General features: G+C 51.6%; 3 protein-coding genes across 4 annotated transcripts; all 3 read left to right on the top strand.

Annotated features, from left to right (window-relative positions):
* The first annotated feature begins 534 nt into the window (after nucleotides 1-534).
* On the top strand, nucleotides 535-18537 carry MIEF1 (mitochondrial elongation factor 1). Of its 2 annotated transcripts, XM_026479593.4 has the most exons (7): nucleotides 2555-2663; nucleotides 6998-7148; nucleotides 8069-8246; nucleotides 8458-8720; nucleotides 9507-10214; nucleotides 14155-16592; nucleotides 17216-18537. In XM_026479593.4, exons 2-6 carry the CDS (start codon nucleotides 7005-7007, stop codon nucleotides 14236-14238), a joined length of 1377 nt encoding a protein of 458 aa, XP_026335378.1. In that variant the 5' UTR covers nucleotides 2555-2663; nucleotides 6998-7004; the 3' UTR covers nucleotides 14239-16592; nucleotides 17216-18537. The 2 variants fall into 2 exon arrangements, with proteins under 2 accessions (XP_044248233.1, XP_026335378.1); XM_044392298.3 differs by lacking the exons at nucleotides 14155-16592; nucleotides 17216-18537 and adding an exon at nucleotides 535-605 and having other exon boundaries at nucleotides 2308-2663; nucleotides 9507-14088.
* Nucleotides 2336-2548, top strand: LOC123002274 (mitochondrial ribosome and complex I assembly factor AltMIEF1). Its single transcript, XM_048217935.1, has one exon. The coding sequence runs from the start codon at nucleotides 2336-2338 to the stop codon at nucleotides 2546-2548; it is 213 nt and encodes a 70-aa protein (XP_048073892.1).
* On the top strand, nucleotides 17308-18537 carry ATF4 (activating transcription factor 4). The gene is made up of 2 exons (XM_026479594.4): nucleotides 17308-17533; nucleotides 17628-18537. Exons 1-2 carry the CDS (start codon nucleotides 17308-17310, stop codon nucleotides 18455-18457), a joined length of 1056 nt encoding a protein of 351 aa, XP_026335379.1. The 3' UTR covers nucleotides 18458-18537.
* Nucleotides 18538-19787: the final 1250 nt, after the last annotated feature.

The raw sequence follows: 19787 nt of genomic DNA, 5'->3' as shown, positions 1-19787 counted from the left end.
TGTCAGGAGCCAAAGGGTCTGGGGAGCAGGAAAAGCACGGAGAGATGAAAAGAAAGCGAGCTGAGACAGCGATCTGGACTTGGAGGAGCTTTGAAAGCTAAGACAGAGGATATTATTAGTGTCAGAAGTCCCCAGGTACCCCCATGGCCCCAGCCCGAGCTCGGCAGTCGGTGCTGGGGTCTGGCCTGAGCCTCCTGACCCCGCAAGGCGGGCAGCAGGTGGAGGCCTACCTCACACAGTGGCCAACCCGGGTCCTCCGACACTCTGCCCACTCCCGCCCACCGCACCGCCCCCCTCCCGCAAGGCAGGACCCGAACGGCCCCCGAGGGCCGTCCTTAGTGACGTCACACACGGAGGCGGGACGGAGCCCGCCTGAGGGGGCGTGGCCCGACGAGGCTCCAAGCCCCGCCCCGAGAGAGGTCTCGGCGGGGAAGAACGGAAGTCCTCCCGCCTCCGCCCGCCCCCACGCTCCCTTCAGTCCCTCCCCTCAACTCCGTGCGCAAGGTCGTGTCCCGGAAGTGAAAGGGCCATGTTGGTGGGTGACCCCGGGAGAGGTACCGGGAGAGAGGCGAATCCCGAGGAGTGGTAGCGCGCGCAGTCCGCGGGTGAGTGAGGGGAGGAGCGGGGCCAGGGGTCCGGAGCTCGCCGAGCCTCCGCTCAGGGCAGCGGCCGGCGCCCCCCAACCTGGCCACTGGGGGTCTCGCCTCACACCGCTCTGGTTTTCCCCTGGGAGGCCGCTCTGTGGTCCCGCCCCAGCCTCCGGAGGCCACCAGGGGCCCCCGAGCCGGCCTGCCCCAGCTCGGGGTCTCCCCATCCCGCCTCGGCCTTGGCCCCCCAGGGTCGAGGCAGGAACTGGGAACCGACCAGGGCTCAGTCGCCCAATTGCCGAGCGACCTTGTAGTAACAGCCTTCGCGTGACAATCGTCTCAAACCTCATAAAGCACTTTTCCTGTTGATTTTCTGGATTCGTCTCTCCCACTCCGGGAGGCGCTTGGGGCCGAGGGGAGCTCTTCTACAGTTGAGGAAAAAAGGACAGGGACGGTGGCTTGCTCAGGCTCGCGCAAGAAGTTAGGCCGGACCTTGGATGGTAACTTGACTTTGGGCCCAAAGTTCAGATCTTTTTACCAAACACCTACCGCATTCAGTCTCATTTCTTTATATCTGAAATAGAGGTGATCATTTTTTCTACATAGGGACGTTGATTCTTTCATCCAGCTTATTTGGGGGGGGGCCTTATATGTGCTGGGAAAGTTTGTAGAGCACCCGAGCAAATGGTTAACTGTCCTTACAGAGGCAGGCAGAGTTGGGGTCGGGAATGCAGCTCTCAGTTCCAGCTGTGCGCCTGTGGGCAAGTTACTTCCCTCTGGGAGCTTCAATTACCTCCACTTAAAATGGGGATAATGACACTGGGCTTTCTAGATAGAATGAGATAAACGACATTCTGTGGATGTTCTTGGAACATGCGTGGTATATAGTAAACACTCAGTAAGTGTTCATTGTCATTGTTCGGAGCCCTGAGTACCCCATAGGTTCCTTAATTTAAATGTGGTAATGGATGACAAAGCATTTTATAAATGACACTCTGTACATGTGTAAAGGTTTATGGTTACTGAAAGGAGATGGTGGCAGTTTATGTGTAACTAAATCTAGTATTTATTGAGTACTTAAACCAGGCTAGGCCCCACTAGAAATAGCTAACCCTGATCAAGTGCTTGGTATGTGCCTAGCACTGTTCTAAACACATTTACATATGGGCAGAATACGGTCTTAATCCTCATTTTACAAATGGAGAACTGAGGTGAGCACAGAGGTTAAGAAACTTGCCCAAGGTAATCATCTCGTGAGTGGTGGTGCCAGGATTCAAGTATGGCTGAGAGTCCTTGCTTTCAGCCACTCTAGACCACCCCTTGTGGTGAAGTTCTGTTATAGATGCTTCACGTGGGTTATCTCACGCAGTTCTCAGAATAACCCCAAGCAGTAGGTAGGTACTCCTTAACATAATATCATCTTCATTTGACAGCTGAGGAAGCTGGTGCTCAGAAGGATTAAGTACTTTGCCCAAAGTCATACGGCTGGTCAATGGCAGAGCCAACATTGAAGCCCTGGCCCTTCAGCATAACCTGTACTTTCCCAGAAGAGGGGATTGAGAGGCTGGGGTCTACTCTGAGACCTGCCCCTAAATCATGGTGTGACCTTGTCAGGTCTCTGAGACCCAGATTAAGAATTCCTGCATCTTAGATAGTCTTTATAGCCCCTTCCACCATTAATTCTGATTCTAGGCTTCTGTTTTTTCCCTTCTGCTTATAGCTTGACGCCCAGCCACTGCCTGTCCCCCATGGCCCCATGGAGCCGAGAGGCGGTGCTCAGTCTCTACCGGGCCCTGCTGCGTCAGGGTCGAGAGCTTCGCTACACTGATCGAGACTTCTACCTTGCCTCCATCCGCCGTGAGTTCCGGAAAAATCAGAAGCTAGAGGATCCTGAGGCCCGGGAGAAGCAGCTGGAAAAGGGCCTGGTCTTCCTCCACAGCAAATTGGGGGGGATTATTTAGGATCCCCTCCTTTCCTCTCTCATCCTAATTCCAGGGGAAAGAGGACAAAGGTGTCTTCTGTAGACACTCCTGCTCTTTCCCATCCCTACCTCACAGATGCAGTAAGAAGCCTCAGGTGGGTAGACACTTAATCCTATAGGTGTCTTTTTTTTTCTCTTTTCTTTTCTTTTCTTTTCTTTTCTTCTCTTCTCTTCTCTTCTCTTCTCTTTTCTTTTCTTTTCTTTTCTTTCTTTTTTTATGCAGGGGCCCCAGAGAGGGGACCCTTTCTTTTTAGTGACCATAGTCACTAGAAATCAATGGAGGAAATACAGACGTTAACAGAAGTAGGTTTCCTTATTGAGAAAAAATAGGCCCTGAGTTTCAGGCCCCACCAGAACAGAATGAGTATCACCATTTTATTTCATGGAACATTTTACATCTAACATTTTATGAAAATGTTAGAAAAGATATTGGTTAAAACTATTAGAGTTCAGTTCTAGGCTGGCTCATTTTCCAGTGGATTCAGTTACCTTGTGGGTCAGATCATACTCCCCAGGCATAACTAGATTCTGTTACAGCACGGTCTATAAAGCAAGCATAGCGTGTAGACTGCAAAGGACCATGTCTGGTTCAAATTCTGGCACTGCTGCTAATAGCTGTGGGATTTAGGGCAAATCACTAGACTTTTCCAGGCCTCCATTTCCTCATTTGTAAAATGGACAGAATGGTACCTTCTTTGTCCAGTTATTTTGAGAATTAGATGAGACTGTGCTCACACAGCACTTAGAATGGTGCTTAATAGTTGGTATGTTAGTTCTGTTTGCTCCTGATAGTGTTATCAAGAAGTCCCGCTCTAACCTAATGAGTATATTTAATTCAGCAGCTTTTTCAGAGGGCCTTCTATGACCCTGGCATTGTGGCAGGCTCTGAGATAAAGACGAATGGTATGGCCCATCAGGGCACTCGGTCTAATGTGGAGATGAACAGGAAGTAATTCCAGTGGGAGCAGCTCTGTACCAGAGGGTCATATAAAGAGCTTGGAGATGGAGCTGAGGACAGGATTCTGCCTGAAGTAGGTTGGTGGTAGGGGGATCATAGGTGGCTGTAGAAGAGGGGACGTTTGAGGACTGCCTCAGATGAGAAATAAAAGCTTTCCAGGCCGATGGGCAAGAATAAGCAAATACGGCGGTGGAAACTGCACTTGGTAGTCTGGAAACTTGAGTCTGCTGTGGCTAGAATGGCACACCTGTATGGCAAGTGGCTGGAGTTGAGGCTGGGCCAAGTAGGCAAGGACCCTGACTCCCCTATTGAAGAGATGGGGACCGTCACAGCTTTGGGAAGCAAGGGAAGGGCACAGAAGAGAGACTGTGGCAGTGGCAGTGTGGAGACATTGGTAAGAGACACTAGAGGCAGTAGATCTGGCAGATGCCACGGAGCAATGGAGGGGGCGGGGTGGCCTCCGGTCAGTACAGTGTGCGCAGCAATGCGGCTTGGTGACCAGGTGACTGAGGCTGGAGGAGGAGAAAGGAAAATGAAGACTGACTGAGGTGCAAGGCTTGCCAGCTGGGTGAGGGTGCTGTTTTTGATGGAGAGGGCTAGTGGGCGGGGGGAGCGGGGAACCTTACGTAATGGCGTTTGGTTCGCTTCAGCCACTTAGGTCGACTGGCAGACTGGCCTTCAGCGGTGGGGACGGGGGAGGGCTGATGCCCATGGGAGCCTGCCTGCACAGGGAGGGGTAGCGGATCTGGAGGGAACTAGTGAGGTATCGAGTCTTTGTGTTCTTAATCTAGTGTGACTGTGAGTTGGGTTATAGATCGCCATCACCGTCTCCTCAAAAAACCAGAAATAACCCCATAGGGTTAATAGCTCATTTGTGCAATGACCATGTACAATGTGTCAAACACTGCTGGCCCTGGGAACAGGGCAGTGAGTGCCAGAATGCCTCCAAGAAGTGTGTGGTCTCCTGGTTAATAGGAGATGTGAGCAGCTGGGGTTGCAAGAACAAGAACTGTTCTGCTCATGGAAGCACCCTCCTCTCGCAGGTCAGCAGGTCTTGACATCGCCCCGTCCTTGGATGTGGGGAGCACATCGCGCTAGAGGAGGATGGGCCTTCTCCAGTCTACCCAACTTACTAGCTTTGGTCTCAGGCCCAGAGTAGCGTCAGTGTGCGTTTTAGAGGTCATTCTTAGCTCCAGCTCAGAAGGAAAAATAACTCAGGATAGTCTGGATTGCCAACTGCCTTCTGGAAGTTGACCTTTTGTCCTGTGGATAGAAATCGTAAAAGGCTTAATGATACCGAGTATTTGTGGAGTACTTCTACAGTTTATAAAGTGTTCATGTACGGTATTTTTGTAGATGTTTTTTTTTCTCACTACAACCTTATGATTCAGGCCATGCAGGCATAATTATCCCCTTTTCATAGCTGAGAGGTGGAGTAATTTAGGAAGTCACCCAGCTAATAAGTTAGGGCCCAAAGACTCATCCTCAGGATTTCCGGCTCGAAAACTCAGGCTCTTTTCTATTATGCTACATCACTGCCTGGTTCTTACCAGTCATCACATGGGTTCAGGGAGGCCCAGTCATCCAGGCTGTTTCTGGCTTTTGCTTTGGGGGGGGGGGTGTGTCCTGGTCCTGCTCCATCCCATTCAAGGAGGTGCCTGCATCCAGGGGTTTTCTCTCTTATAAATATATCAGTAAAGGTTCTCTTGTTGTTTAAAAAAAAAAAACAGTGGTCGTTGTTACGTGTGGGGAGCTGTGTAAAGTTCTACTTTGTCCTGATTGGATACTCGGCCTTGGCTCAGTTTGATCTGCCCCGTCTCTCTCTCAGTGGCCACTGGAGGGAGGGTGAGTAGCGTTTTCGCCTGACCCCACCTGTAACATAGTTGAACTCTTCTCCCTGGCCTTGCTTGCTCTTTGCATATTATGAAGTGGGACTGTATTTCAGTTGGCCAAGTAGTCTTCTTCCATTATGTCCCTAAACCTGAAGCTTCTACTGACTGTAAGAGGTAGAGAAAAGTGCCACCAAGGTTGTGAACTCTAGTTAGGGAAAAATATTTTTGGACTCGACAGTAACTCTTCCTTAATAACTCAGTTGCTGGAATAAGTAGAGTCTGGAATCTTTCTTTCTTTCTTGGGGAGGGGGAGGATAGAGGCAAGGGGCAGGAGATGTGAAGCCAGCAATACCCATTTGCAAGGGTATTAGAAAGAAGGTTACTTACACGAAAACGCACCTAGGTATCCCGTCTGTCTCTCCTCCCATTCTGGGTGTGTTGGGACTCTGGCTGGCGTACAGCTGGTTTTCCCTGTGTAACTCCTTGTGAACTGGCCACAGGAGGTAGGGGGGAGAGTAGCAGTGGTGAGAACAGTACTCAGATCTGAACCACTTGGCCATCCTTTATCTGTGTGGGGCCCAGGGTTCTAACTTGCTGGGAATCGGGCTTGTTTGGGGACGTGGGGAACTTCAGTCAGGACGACTCCATTGTTGCTGAGGGGCACAGGTGCGCTCCCCTTGCTTGAGCGCTGGACGAGAGGCCAGCCTCTTTCGTATGGAGCCCATGAACTGCCTTTTAGGTGACCGCGTTTTTAGTTTATTTTCCAAGTGCATTTGGGCATTTGGGTTTTGTTTGTTTTTTCCCCCAGTTAACAGCCAAGTTTACAGTGTCCTTGGCATTTATTCTCAGTGTCACAGTGCCAGCCTCCCCTAAGCTTCTTGTAGCCCCCTGGACACTGTCCCCAAGAAGCAAAGCATTTGTCAAGTGGGAGTGTCCAGAGAGAGTTATTTTCCCTTCGGACCTTTCTCATGTATAGACCTGAGGTTATGTCTCTGTGTGTAGTGGTTTGGTCCATGTTATTTCGTGGTTTGTTTGTTTTTTGCAGAAAGTAGAATAGGAAAGTTTGCGGTGGGTAACTGTGATAAACGTGATAAGCAGCTGGGAGTTCTGAGTTGTGGAGATGACTGTGCCGTTCCCTGTGGCTAGGACCTCTGGCGAGTCACCTCCCTGTGTGTGAAGTGACAGCATGGACGTGGACGAGCATCTTCTATCCTCACCTAGTAGATGAGACCTCCTCACATTCACCTTATAGGAAGTAGTAGCCACAGGATCAAAACATGATCTACATTATCTGATGGGAAGGGAGAGGGTTGAATTGCACGGTCGGGTACTTCGTGCTACCATAAGAAGGGACCGACAGTGAGCTAAGGCTTTCTAGATCTAGAATCTTAGTAGATTGGTGGAGAGGTTTTTTCACAGTTAGCGTGATCCATTCTTCCCCCTTGCATGCAGATATGTCATGAGACATGGTGTCTCTGTCTTGACCCTAGAGCCTGCAGTGCTAGAGGCAGGAGGATTTGGGTTGCTGGAATTCACAGAACACCCTGTATGTGTTGGGAGCTGGCCTGATGGGGGAGAGGGGGAGGGATGGCTCTCGAGGCCCCATGTGGTGATGGCTATGTTCTGCCTTTGTCCTCAGGTGAGCGATGGCAGGCTCTGGTGAGCGCAAAGGCAAGAAGGATGACAATGGCATCGGCACGGCCATTGATTTCGTGCTCTCCAACGCCCGGCTGGTGCTGGGGGTGGGCGGAGCGGCCATGTTGGGCATCGCCACACTGGCAGTTAAGCGGGTAAGTGCGTGCAGCTGGGGCCAGAGGTGGGCGAGGGGGTGAGGCTGCTTCTCCAAAGTGGAGCTGACCTGGAATGAGGCTCCAGTGCTGCCAGTGGGAGCGTGAGCTGGTCATGTGGCATTATAAGATGAGCCTTTGGGAGAATTCCCTAAGTCCACTTCTAGGACTCTGCCTTACAGAAATCGTTGGAGATACAAATAGGTCTATCCCAGCGAGTAAAAAATGGCAAATAACTAAAATATCCTTCCTTAATTACTTTATTTAAAATAGCAACACTCCCACCACATATGCACTTCCTAATTCCCTTTCCTACTTTATTTTTCTTAACATTTATTTCTGCATACTTCACATTTAACTTGTTAATTATATATTACCTGTATCCCTCCACTGGACTGGAAACTCCATGAGGGCAGGGTTGGGTCTCTTTGGTTTACTGCTTTATTCTGTGTGCCTAGAACAATGCCTGGCACATAGTAGCCACTCAATATCCATTAAATAAGTGACTCCGTGTTCAATGTTATAGTACATTCATAAGGTACAATATTGTATAGTCAGGAAAGGTACCGTAATATTGGACCCTGGTTCATTTTTAGTGGCATGGGGAAATGATAAAAGTGATCAGTGAAAAAAATCCAGTTCCAAAAGTATATATAGAGTCAGATCCTAATTTCTATAAATGTATATTTCCAGAAAGAACTAAACCAAAATATTAACAGTTGTCTTTGTGTTGTGACGTTATGGTAGATCAGTTTCTTATTTGTATCATTTAGTATTTCCTAAGATTTTCTGCATGTAGCAAAGTATTCCATAATCTAGGCTAAAAGTTATTGAAAAATAGTAGTTGAACTCCCGAGGGCAGAATTGCTGAGAAGAAGGAAAACGGACAGGAAGCTACCTATGCCGGTCCTCTGCTGTTTCAGATGTATGATAGGGCGATCAGTGCCCCTACCAGCCCCACCCGCCTGAGCCATTCAGGGAAAAGGAGCTGGGAAGAACCGAACTGGATGGGCTCCCCCCGGCTGCTGAATAAGGACATGAAGACAGGCCTGAGCCGGTCCCTGCAGACCCTTCCCTCAGACGCCTCAGCCTTTGACACGGGTGAGGAAAAGGCTGTTGCCCCTCTGGGACTTCTCTCTGGGCTCTCAGTGCTACGTGTGCCTTCAGCAAACGCTTCTCGAGCACATGTGTGCCAGACACTGTGCTAGCACCTGCCTGTGGTGCCAGGCCCTCCTCCTTGCCAGGGCCAAGGCAGCTGTGGATGAAGCAAGCGTGGGAAGAGCTCACGTGCCTCTCTCTCTTGCCTTGGCAGATACATTCTGCCCGCCCCGGCCCAAGCCATTGGCCAGGAAGGGCCAGGTGGACTTGAAGAAGTCACGACTCCGCATGTCCCTGCAGGAGAAACTTCTTTCTTACTACCGGAACCGGGCAGCCATCCCTGCTGGCGAGCAGGCTCGGGCCAAGCAAGCTGCTGTGGACATATGTGCCGAGCTCCGGAGCTTCCTGCGGGCCAAGCTGCCTGACATGCCACTTCGGGAAATGTACCTGAGTGGCAGCCTCTATGATGGCCTGCAGGTAACGAGGCAGTTCCCACGAAGGGCAGGGTTTGGTGCTGACCAGGCTGCTTCTCCAGAGCATAGTTGGTATGAAAGATCAGCGTCCCAGGCTTGCCACAGAGACCGAGCTCTTCCTGCTTCTGAATTCTGCCCTCTGCAGTAGCACTTGTTGGGTCTTGTTCTTTTTTCTTCTTCTGACGGACGTGGGTTTTGTTTTGTTTTTGAGATACTATTTATTCATTTGAGAGAGAGAGAGAGTGAGTGAGTGTGTGCATGAGTCGGTGGGGAGGGGCAGAGGGAGGGGGAGAAGCAGGCTCCCTGCTGAGCAGGGAGCCCAATGCGGGACTCGATCCTAGACCCCAGGATCATGACCTGAGCCGAAGGCAGACGTTTAACAGACTGAACCACCCAGGCGCCCCTGACAGACGTGGGTTTAAATCCTCACTCTAGGGGCGCCTGGATGGCTCAGTCATTAGGCATCTGCCTTTGGCTCAGGTCGTGATCCCAGGGTCCTGGGATCGAGCCCCGCATCGGGCTCCCTGCTCAGTGGGAAGCCTGCTTCTCCCTCTCCCACTACCCTCTGCTTATGTTCCCTTTCTTGCTGTGTGTCTCTCTCTGTCAAATAAATAAATAAAATCTTAAAAAAAAAAATCCTCACTCTATTTGAATTGATAACTGTGACATGAACAAATTCATAGTTTCCTTTATTGTTGGGGGTAAATGTGATGGTGGGACCTGTGTTTGGGGATGCTTGTCTCTTGAGCAGATCAAGTCCCTCAGAAGCTTTTTAATTCTGCCCAAATAGGTGGTGACAGCTGACCACATCCAACTCATCGTGCCCCTCGTGCTGGAGCAGAACCTGTGGTCTTGTATCCCTGGTGAGGACACCATCATGAACGTCCCTGGCTTCTACCTGGTTCGTCGTGAGAACCCAGAGTATTTTCCTCGTGGTAGCAGTTACTGGGACCGCTGTGTTGTAGGGGGCTACCTCTCCCCAAAGACAGTGGCAGACACGTTTGAGAAGGTAGTGGCTGGCTCCATCAATTGGCCAGCCATAGGGTCCCTCTTGGACTATGTCATCCGACCAGCACCACCCCCAGAAGCCCTGACTTTGGAAGTGCAGTATGAGCGTGACAAGCATCTTGTCATTGACTTCCTGCCATCAGTGACCCTTGGTGACACTGTCTTGGTGGCCAGACCACACCGGCTGGCTCAGTATGACAACCTCTGGCGGCTGAGCCTGCGTCCCGCAGAGACGGCACGCCTACGGGCTTTGGACCAGGCGGACTCGGGCTGCCGATCTCTGTGCCTCAAGATCCTCAAGGCCATATGTAAGTCCACTCCGGCTCTGGGCCACCTCACTGCCAGCCAGCTCACCAATGTCATCCTCCACTTGGCCCAGGAGGAGGCTGACTGGTCTCCAGATATGCTGGCCGACCGATTCTTACAGGCCCTGCGGGGACTCATCAGCTACCTGGAGGCCGGGGTCCTGCCCAGTGCCCTCAACCCCAAGGTGAATTTATTTGCAGAGCTCACTCCTGAGGAAATAGATGAATTGGGATATACTCTCTATTGCTCATTGTCTGAGCCGGAGGTGCTGCTGCAGACGTAGGGCAGGTGAAGGCCACGGTGGGCCTCAGGTGGTCAGACCCTGGCTTCTCCGTTAGAAACACGTGGCTGCATAGTTGGTGCCTCACAGGGTCCCTAGGTGCCTCCTATCTTGCTGGTCATCGCCCCGTCACTTCATGCTGATCAGAATGCCATCTCCTTGTCTGCTGTTTCCTCAGCCGACCCTTTCTGTTTTTGTTACCAAACACCGTGCTCCTGCCCCTCCCCTCCCCCTTGCTCCAGGCTCATTTTTCTGGAATGAAAGGAGATGGTGGAGCATTGGCCGGAGCTGGTGTTTTACATTGTGGCCCAGGTGTTCTGTCTGCCCTGCCCTTTGGCCTGTTTCTTTTGTGTCTTCTCTGTCTTTTCCCTTGTTCACGCCTTCTGTTCTGCTCTTTCGCCTGGAGCGGATCTGCCTAGTCAAGATGTTGCCTTTTTGTTGAATGTCACCGAAGAGTTATGAACGCACGTTTCGGAGCTGAGCTCTGCAGAGTGAGTGAGTGCCCAGACAGTATTTAGAGTTTCTGGGGGTAAAGCGGGCAGAAGAGCCGGCCTCTGACCCAGATTCCTGGAGGAGAAGCCCATTTCCTCCACCTCCTGACCAGCTCCAGTTCCTAAGCGCTGAGGTCTCACGGGAGCGCTGTTACTGACCCATGCGCAGCAGTGAGGCTCAATATAAACTGGGTGCAGCGTTGCCAGGAGATTGTGTTCTTTAGTGGCCACCAGTGAGTGCAGTGGGGACGCTGGCGGTGGTGAAGAAGGCCTGGAGAAGGCTGTGCGCGCCTTAACCCAGATCAGCGCTGCCGCGTGAGCAGCGAGGGGATGAGGAGGGAGGGAGGGGGCTGTCCGGACAGCACCTGTGCACAAGTGCTGTTGTTCAGCCCCTTCGCTGCCTTATTGCCAATTAGGATGAGGCCTTCAAAGACACAGCCTTTGTGCTAGAGGTTGAAGGGAGGTTGGCAGGTGGCAAACACTGGCTGAACAATCCAGTCACCAGTTGAGGCGTGGCGACCATATTTCTTCCCTGTGAGACCCTGCCTTTCCAGGACGTTGCCTGAGTGCAGGAACAGGCCCACAGCCAGCCCCTCATTCCCCAGTGTCCGCCATAGGAATGTGAGAGGGCGTTTGCTGAACTGTCCAGGCACCGCCAGAGGCCAGAGGGTGAGCGAACGTGCGCTGACCTCTTTCCCGTCCTGTCTCACCCCACACCTAGGGAGACTGGTGCTACCCAGGAAGAGCGCGCATGGATAAGACACATAGGAGAGGGAGATGGGGCCTCCTACGTTCCGCTCAAACTGCACTGCGTGTCGCAACGTAAAAAGTATCCTGAGGGTGGGGAGGAGGGTCTCATCCACATCGTCAGCGCATCTTCTTGTTCTGTGCTTTTTTCCTGTTCGTGGCAAGAAGCCAATAATAATTCTGTTTCTGATCTGCCCATCCAGTATTTTATTCTCCCATGAAGTTTTATTTTTTCTCTTCTTACTACCTCTCCATCAGTGAGATTCTGGTGAAGCTCTCCGCAGCTGTCTCATTCCTTCCCAATGACAGCAGCATGAAATGACTCTTTAAATAGCATTGAAACCTCAGCTACCCTTTGAATTTACGGTAGAGATTCCTGTCCCCTTCTTGTCATGGATTAGAAGGTTGCGAACTAGGGTTAACTTTGGCTGTATCTGGAAAATTTTCCTGCTTCTCTCAGAGATCTGCCAAGGCTCCTTAAAGTGGTTCAGTTGTTCGTATGAAGCTGTTGAGAGAGAATGAAAAATAGAAAGCCCAGAACCCTGAGAGATTCTCCATCCTGGCTGTTCACCAGAATCAGATTCGAGTTTAGAGAAAATCTCTGTGCCTGAGCGCTATCTAAGTGACTGGGACAGAGGGCACGGGGCGGGACCCGGCATCGGTGGTCCCGTACACCCATCTGGTATCCATCAGAGGGAAGGGAGAGGGGGGGTTGCAAGAGCATGGATTAGTCTTCATTGAGATAAAGGATTTGGTTTTCCTAATTTATTATAGGACCTAGTTTTCCCAGGCTGGCATCTCTGACTAAATTCCATATAAAACATTGGAAGGAGAGCTGAAAAAACAAATGGTTTTAAAGACTAAGTCCCCAGTTATCAAAGCCAAGTGTAATTGTGATTTGACTTTATCTCTTTTCTTAAAAAGCATCTTCCTAAGGGCGTCTCTGTCTCTTAACCATGTTTCACAAAACCCAAAACTGTAATTTTTCCATTTCACAAGCAAGAACCACCTGGAAGTCCTCAGAACTGGAAGCAGTGGGAGTTCTTTGCCCTGGTCCTGGTGGGTTTGCTGACTGAGGCTGGGCCAGCCTTGTAAAACATGGAAGACAGTCCAGTGCTTGGAGATTCTTGGATGGAAGAGGGCAACATTCTGCCCCAAACCCGCCCCCCAGCTCCGCCCCCCTCCGTCCAAATTTTTTTAATCTTTGGGGAAGGACGTTGTGCCTTTCCCTGCCATTCTGCCTTTCTACTCAGTAACTCCCACCTCTGCCTGAAGTAATGGCATCTCCTGCTTCTCCATCTGGACATTTTTCTTTTGCACCATCTAGGTTAGCAAACCATGAGTTAGCCTAATGCTTAAAAAACAGACTCATTGTCTTGAGAAGCCTAATCAATTCCAAAGCATATTTTGGTTTTTTCTCTGTTGTCCCTTCCTAAAAAATGAGTTCAGGATAACAGTATTTTATATGGTTGGTTGTGACTTTTTTTTCCCCCTCAAATAAATAATCAAAAACTAATGTTTGGAAAAGCTGTGTTGAGGCCTATAATCTTTCCTCCTCGGTCTCAGCCCCTGGTGGCCACCTTGTTCACACTCTAGATTAGCTGACATTGCCACCTTGTACTCCACTCAAGCTGAGAACTCACTTTTTTTTTTTTTTTGGATAAGATTTTATTTATTTGAGAGACAGAGCACAAGTAGGGGGAGGAGCAGAAGCAGAGGGAGGGGGATAAGGAGACTCCCTGCTGAGCGGGGAGCCCGATGTAGGGCTCAATCCCAGGACCCTGAGATCATGACCAAAAGCTTTTTTTTTTTCTTTTTTTTTAAAGTAGGCTCCACCCCCAGCATGGAGCTCCACGCAAGGCTTGAACTCAGGACCCTGAGGTCAAGGGCCAGATGCTTAACCGACTGAGCCACCTAGGTGCCCCTTGAGAACTCACATGGTTTTGATAAGGAATCAGCTTCAGGATCACAAGATCCTGGAGAGGCCCCAGGAGGGGTTCTGTAAGTAGGGAACCCCCCATGTGTCTTAGTCCTCTGCCATGGCACACCTTCCTTGATACTGTGACCCTGGCTGAAAACTGCTCACAGGGTTGGTCAGCACTGTGCCCTTCCTGCTAAAGCTCAAGGCCAAAGACAATGGTAAGGACACTTGGGACTAGAGCTGTCAGGCTGTGGCCCTTTTACACACCACTGATTTTAAGTGGCCAAAACACCAGATGTGGGTTCTGAGACTGTGTCCAGCCGGTTTACCTTTTCATTCGGATCACCTTGTAGTCTTTAAATCCTTGGTCCCTGAGGCCGAGTCCACATCTTGCCTTCCAGTCACTTGCCTGCCGCTCAGCAGCAGTGGATGCACTCAGCAGGTAGATCTGGAATCCGTCACCGGTTTCTGTCCCACCTTGGCTAGGTGCACCTAGAAGCAGCTGAGCCCTGAGACCTGGAGAACTATCTTTTTTCTCCTTGAGGGAGGAAATAAAGCTAGGGAATGTGAGGACCTTCCACAGCATGGAAAGAAAAAAATAAAAGTCACCTTTCCAACAGCTTTGACTTCTGTGTATGGTATGAAACATTTTCTTACAGGGGTGATCCTGCTTCTCTATTTTCAGCCAGGAGAGCCTTTGAAGTGCTTGATCTGGGTCTCCACGATAGAATGGACGGGACAAGCTGCCACTGGAGTCATTCGTCTGTGACCTCTGCGGTGTCAAAACTGGGGCGATGTTACTTTCTTTAATTCTCAGCCTTCTGCATGGTTGTCTGTAAGGAGGCACTGGCAGGTCTCCTGACAACAGCAAAAGGAGGATGTGCCCCATGGGTCCGGAGTTACACCTTGGAAGACTTGTGTAATGGCTCAGGGATACTTAACTGACTTTGCACTGAAAGTCTAGACAACTTCGTTATATCTTGACATGCGTGATTCTCCAAGGCAGTAGAAAAACCATTCTTGTCCCAGTATGCAGTGTACTTTGATGTACCAGTTGTTGCTGCTTTCAGCTCAGTCAAGAATAGAAGAGAAGGCCCCTGAGGATGATGTAAGGGAGATGCGGAGTGGGGAGCTCAGGATCAGAAGACCTGAGTTCTAATAATGGTAATAATAGGCAACCATTTATTAAGCATTTACCAGCACTTTGCTCCGTGCTTTCCATATATGACCTTCATTCTAAGGATGAGGACACTCATCATTAGCCTCAATTACAGATGAGGAAACTGGCTCAGCAAGGATAAACCGCTTCACCAGAATGTCTCAGCTACTAAACAGAGGAGCCAGGATTCTTGGGTTTGCCTCTAAAAATCTGTCTTCTAAGTCCTGCCCCAACTTGTCTCCACTGGCAACTGTGTGACTTTGGGCCACACACCTCGTCCCATTAGTTCTCAGTCTGGCCTAAAGAAATCTTTGGACTAGCTAGACTGAATCAAAGCAATGGATGGTCTGAAACACATCAAAGACCGTGTTTTCCCAATTTTTTGGCCTCACAGCCCTCCTACAGATACTTCTATGGCCCACTGAAATGGAGGTAGAAACTCAAGGTTTCTGCCCCTACAGGGCCTGACTCTGAAGGAGACAGGAGGATGATGGAGACCTTTCTTGGCACTCCACAGCTCCCCAGTAGAGAGCAAGTTGCAGGCCTTGACCTGGACTGTTGCTTCCAAATACACGAACCTCCGCAAGTGGGCTTGGGTTCTCAAGCTCCCCCCACCCCCATATTAGCGCCATTAGGCGGACTTGCTGGGAAGTGGTTACGATACACCTGCCAGTTGCAGAATTGGGTGACAGATACCAGTTTAACAAAATCTGTTGGCGGAATTGCATCTGCATACACCAAAAGAAGTTCCCTTCTGATAGACTGCATACTTTTAATAGAAGAGCAAACATTTTAGCAGGCTGGGTATGTAAAAATACCCTAAATTGGGCTAGAGATTATGTATCTTCCCGACTGGACTTGAGAGTTCACGGTAAGGATGCAGACAGAGGTGGCCCTTGATAGTAGGTGCGCACGGAGCGTTTGAGAACCCGACTGAGGTCGTCGGTCTCACCCCTTTCAGCTACTTAAGGACTTGCCTGTGGTTAAAACGCACACGAAATGCCACTTCCTTTTGCCTAGTTTCATCTCGGGCCTTAACTTGGTCGCTAATTCGGAGCTTCACGGAGGGCAGTAGGAAGGGACCACAGGGGCCGGGGCCTGAAGCATCCCGGGGAAGGAGCCAGGGCAGTCACGAACGGGTACGGGTGTGCCGAGCTGAAGAAGTCACCGCACAGGGGATTCACCCACACGAAGCCACAGAGGACAGAGCACAGCGGCGGAAACCGCACTGGCCAATCCGCCTCTTCCCGCTCAGACCAGGCCTCCCTTACTGAGCAGCCCGCCCACCTCGGGGACCGAGCCAATAGAAAATCGAGATATATATGACTCACCATGGCTAACCAATCAGCTCGACGCTCGCGCTCCGTCAGCAACTCGCGCGATAACCGGGCGGCCTGGGACTTCACAGTAAAAACCTTCCTTGGGCTGAAAGACTTCTCTCCCCGCCCCCAAGCTAACACCGGAAACGAGGTGTGTCTGAAGAATCCCTCCGCGCTCTCCGGCGGCAGAGGGAAGACTGACTCTTTGATCTTAATAGCCTTGCAAAGTAGTGCGCCTTTCTCCTTTCTTGAAACCTTGAAAAGAACTCCTGTTCTCTTCACAGCTACAACCTGGACATAAAAGTCGCGGGTTGGACACGGTAGGGGGATCTGATAGAAGAAAACTTGTGGGTGGGAGGCGCGGGTCACGTGACCGTGGCGGAAGGATGTGCAGTGTGATGCGTCCTCGTAGAGGCAAAGTCTATAAAGGACCCTTGGACGGCGCGCAGCAGCCATTTCTCTTCCTCCCGCCCATAAATGTAGTTCTTCTCAGCAAGTGCGCCCCTTCCCGCCTCCAGTCCCCCCAGGGTCCGCGGCCGCCATGGCGTATTAGAGGCAGCAGTGCCTGCGGCAGCATTGGCTTTTGCAGCGGCGGCAGCAGCACCAGGCTCTGCAGCGGCACCCTCCAGCGGCTTAAGCCATGGCGTAAGTACCGGGACCGGGCCGCCCCGGCTGTGCTCCCCTGGGTCGGCGAGGGCAGTCAGCTCGCTTGGGCGCGGCCTGCGGCCGGGCGGCGTCGCGGAGGGGGAAGCGGTTTTACGAGCGCCCGGGACGCGTGACCCCTGTTTGGGTGTCCTCGAGACGCCGACGCTTCTGGGTAGGGAGACCGCGGCCCGGCGCCGGGGAGGGAGAACCTCCTTGGCGGCCCCTGAATCTGGTGGCGTCCCCCCCCTCCCGGCGCCCCGCGAAACGTGGCAGGGGCCAAGATGGCGGCGGGGCAGGACGGTGGCGGCGGCAGCGCGGCGTGAGTCACGGGCGGGCGTGGGCGGGGCCGGGCAGCCCTGGCCGTATTTGGACATGAGCAGGGCGCGCCTTCCTCTGGCGGCGGGCGGGGGGGGGCGCGGGGAGCGGCTCTGCCCCGAGGGCGTCCATCTTGTGCGGCCTGACCGGGCCGTGGGAAGGTGGACGCCATGGCTCTGGGACCACGTGTGCCGGATCCTCTCCTTCCAAGGGGAGTTCCAGTTTCGCCATCCTCGCCCCGGGACGGGGAGATGACCTTCCCGGACCGGCTGATGTCTAAGGGGACTTGGTTTCTCATTCCTTGTCAGGCTTCTCACGGCATCCAGCAGCAGCGTTGCTGTAACCGACAAAGACACCTTCGAATTAAGCACATTCCTCGATTCCAGTAAAGTCCCGCGACATGGCCGAGATGAGTTTCCTGAACAGCGAGGTGTTGGTGGGGGACTTGATGTCCCCCTTCGACCAGTCGGGTTTGGGGGCTGAGGAGAGCCTGGGTCTCTTAGACGACTACCTGGAGGTGGCCAAGCACTTCAAACCTCATGGGTTCTCCAGCGACAAGGCTAAGGCGGGCTCCTCCGAATGGCTGGCTGTGGATGGGTTGGTCAGTGCCTCAGACAACGGCAAGGGTGAGTGAGAGTCCTTCCTTCCTGGGGTTTGGTCCAGGGGCTTGTGCCGCAGTGTACGTCTGACTTCACTGGTTCTGTCTTAAATCTTTTGCAGAGGATGCCTTTTCCGGGACAGATTGGATGGTGGAGAAAATGGATCTGAAGGAGTTTGATTTTGATTCTCTGTTCAGTATAGATGACCTGGAAACCATGCCAGATGAGCTTTTGGCCACGTTGGATGACACGTGTGATCTCTTTGACCCCCTAGTCCAGGAGACGAATAAGGAGCCCCCCCAGAGCGTGAACCCAATTGGCCATCTCCCAGAAAGTTTACCAAAAACAGACCAGATTGCCCCCTTTACCTTCCTGCAACCACTTCCACTTTCCCCAGGGGCCCTGTCCTCCACTCCAGATCATTCTTTTAGTTTAGAGCTAGGCAGTGAAGTGGATATTTCTGAAGGAGATAGAAAGTCAGACTCTACTGCCTACATTACCGTGATCCCTCAGTGCATAAAGGAGGAGGATGCCCCCTCAGATAATGACAGTGGCATCTGTATGAGTCCTGAGTCCTATCTGGGGTCCCCCCAGCATAGTCCCTCTACCTCCAGGGGCTCTCCAAATAGGAGCCTGCTGTCTCCAGGTTCCCATTGTGGTTCTGCCCGCCCCAAACCCTATGACCCTCCTGGAGAGAAGACGGCAGCAAAAGTAAAGGTCGAGAAACTAGATAAGAAGCTGAAAAAGATGGAGCAGAACAAGACTGCAGCCACTAGGTACCGCCAGAAGAAGAGGGCAGAGCAGGAGGCCCTCACTGGCGAGTGTAAAGAGCTGGAAAAGAAGAATGAGGCTCTGAAAGAGAGGGCAGATTCTTTAGCCAAGGAGATCCAGTATCTGAAAGATTTGATAGAAGAGGTCCGAAAGGCAAGGGAGAAGAAAAGGGTCCCCTAGTCGGGGTAGTCAGGAATGTGTGTGCTTGTACATAGGCTTGCGCTGAAGCTGTGTGTGTAATAAATTATTTTGTAGTGAAAGTACTGCTGAACTGCTTGCTTGTTTCAGTCCACCTTAGCCTGGTGGTTGTGACCAAGGCGAGGAGGGTGGTTCAACCCTGTTGGGCCATAGGTGAGGACCATTGGTGCTTCTGTTGGACTTGGGGGCTGGAGAGAGTTGGACTTCGGGCTCCTGCAGGTGGTGTGCTATGGGGGTGGGGAGCTTCACCCTGAGGGAGCTGGGTGACCGGGAACAACAGCTGAGGCTGTGGCCTGATCAGCATTGTGACTGGTTTTCTAAGTTCCAGATGGCGGTGCCACCTGAGTGCATAATGTGATTAAATTTCACTTCTGATTTTTACAGTTAGTCCTTCCCGGAACTGTAGAGAAAAGTAGGTCTTCCGTTTCTGCTGGAATGAGCTGTTGAAAGAATTGGGATTGAAGATGTAGCTTGCGGAAGTTCCTGGCCAGAGCTGGGTTCAAAGGCTGGGAGACGGGTCCGTAGGTGATGTCAGGACAGCACCAGGAAGCCTCTGTCTTACTGCATCCTGGGACTCCAAAGTCAGATAAAGCAGTCGTTTTGTCTTGAGTCTGGGCAGGTCACCTCTCCCTTCCTGGCCTGTGGGGCTAGCTCTCCAGGGAGGGCCTGTTTAGTTCATCTGAATGGCAGTGCGGACTCCCCAAGAGTGTGGCCCCAGGCAGTGTTTGTTTAAAGCACCCAATGTGCATTCTCATAGTCCCTGTGGTGACCTTGTGCGCCATTTCCCCAGTGGGAACTAGGTGCCCGAAGAGGCCTGATCCATTTTGCCTTTTGAACTTGGAAGCACATGGCCTGTGAGGTCTGCAAGGGGTGAGGAGGCCCACATGGCCCTGACTTGCTTCCCAATGCCCAGTGTGGAGAGTGGGAGAGCCCTTCTGTTCAAATGCAACCAGGTGTGACCCGGATGAGAATATTGTTCAGGCACCAGAGGGAGTGGAGGTCCTGCCCTGAGATTGTAGAGTTCATCTATGTGGGGATTTCCTGGTTAGAAAAACATCCACTCAGCTGCACACATGGTGTTACGAAGTTCTATTCAAAATACTTTATAGGGGCGCCTGGGTGGCTTAGTTGTTAAGCGTCTGCCTTTGGCTCAGGGCGTGATCCCGGCGTTCTGGGATCAAGCCGCACATCAGGATCCTACGCTAGGAGCCTGCTTCTTCCTCTCCTGCTCCCCCTGCTTGTGTCCTCTCTCTCACTGGCTGTATCTCTGTCAAATAAATAAAATCTTTAAAAACAAAACAAAAATACAATA

The sequence above is a fragment of the Ursus arctos genome, unplaced genomic scaffold (genome assembly GCF_023065955.2).
Source record: "Ursus arctos isolate Adak ecotype North America unplaced genomic scaffold, UrsArc2.0 scaffold_21, whole genome shotgun sequence".
Lineage (NCBI taxonomy): Eukaryota > Metazoa > Chordata > Mammalia > Carnivora > Ursidae > Ursus > Ursus arctos.
Note: the sequence above shows the minus strand (reverse complement) of the source record. Positions and strands in the feature narration are given on the sequence as shown.

Coding starts and splice junctions, on each gene's coding strand:
- MIEF1 (XM_044392298.3), top strand. CDS start 7,005: ATGGCAGGCTCTGGTGAGCGCAAAGGCAAGAAGGATGACAATGGCATC. Junction 8,247..8,457: donor CGCCTCAGCCTTTGACACGG/GTGAGGAAAAGG, acceptor TTGCCTTGGCAG/ATACATTCTGCCCGCCCCGG. Junction 8,721..9,506: donor GCCTCTATGATGGCCTGCAG/GTAACGAGGCAG, acceptor CTGCCCAAATAG/GTGGTGACAGCTGACCACAT.
- LOC123002274 (XM_048217935.1), top strand. CDS start 2,336: ATGGCCCCATGGAGCCGAGAGGCGGTGCTCAGTCTCTACCGGGCCCTG.
- ATF4 (XM_026479594.4), top strand. CDS start 17,308: ATGGCCGAGATGAGTTTCCTGAACAGCGAGGTGTTGGTGGGGGACTTG. Junction 17,534..17,627: donor TGCCTCAGACAACGGCAAGG/GTGAGTGAGAGT, acceptor AATCTTTTGCAG/AGGATGCCTTTTCCGGGACA.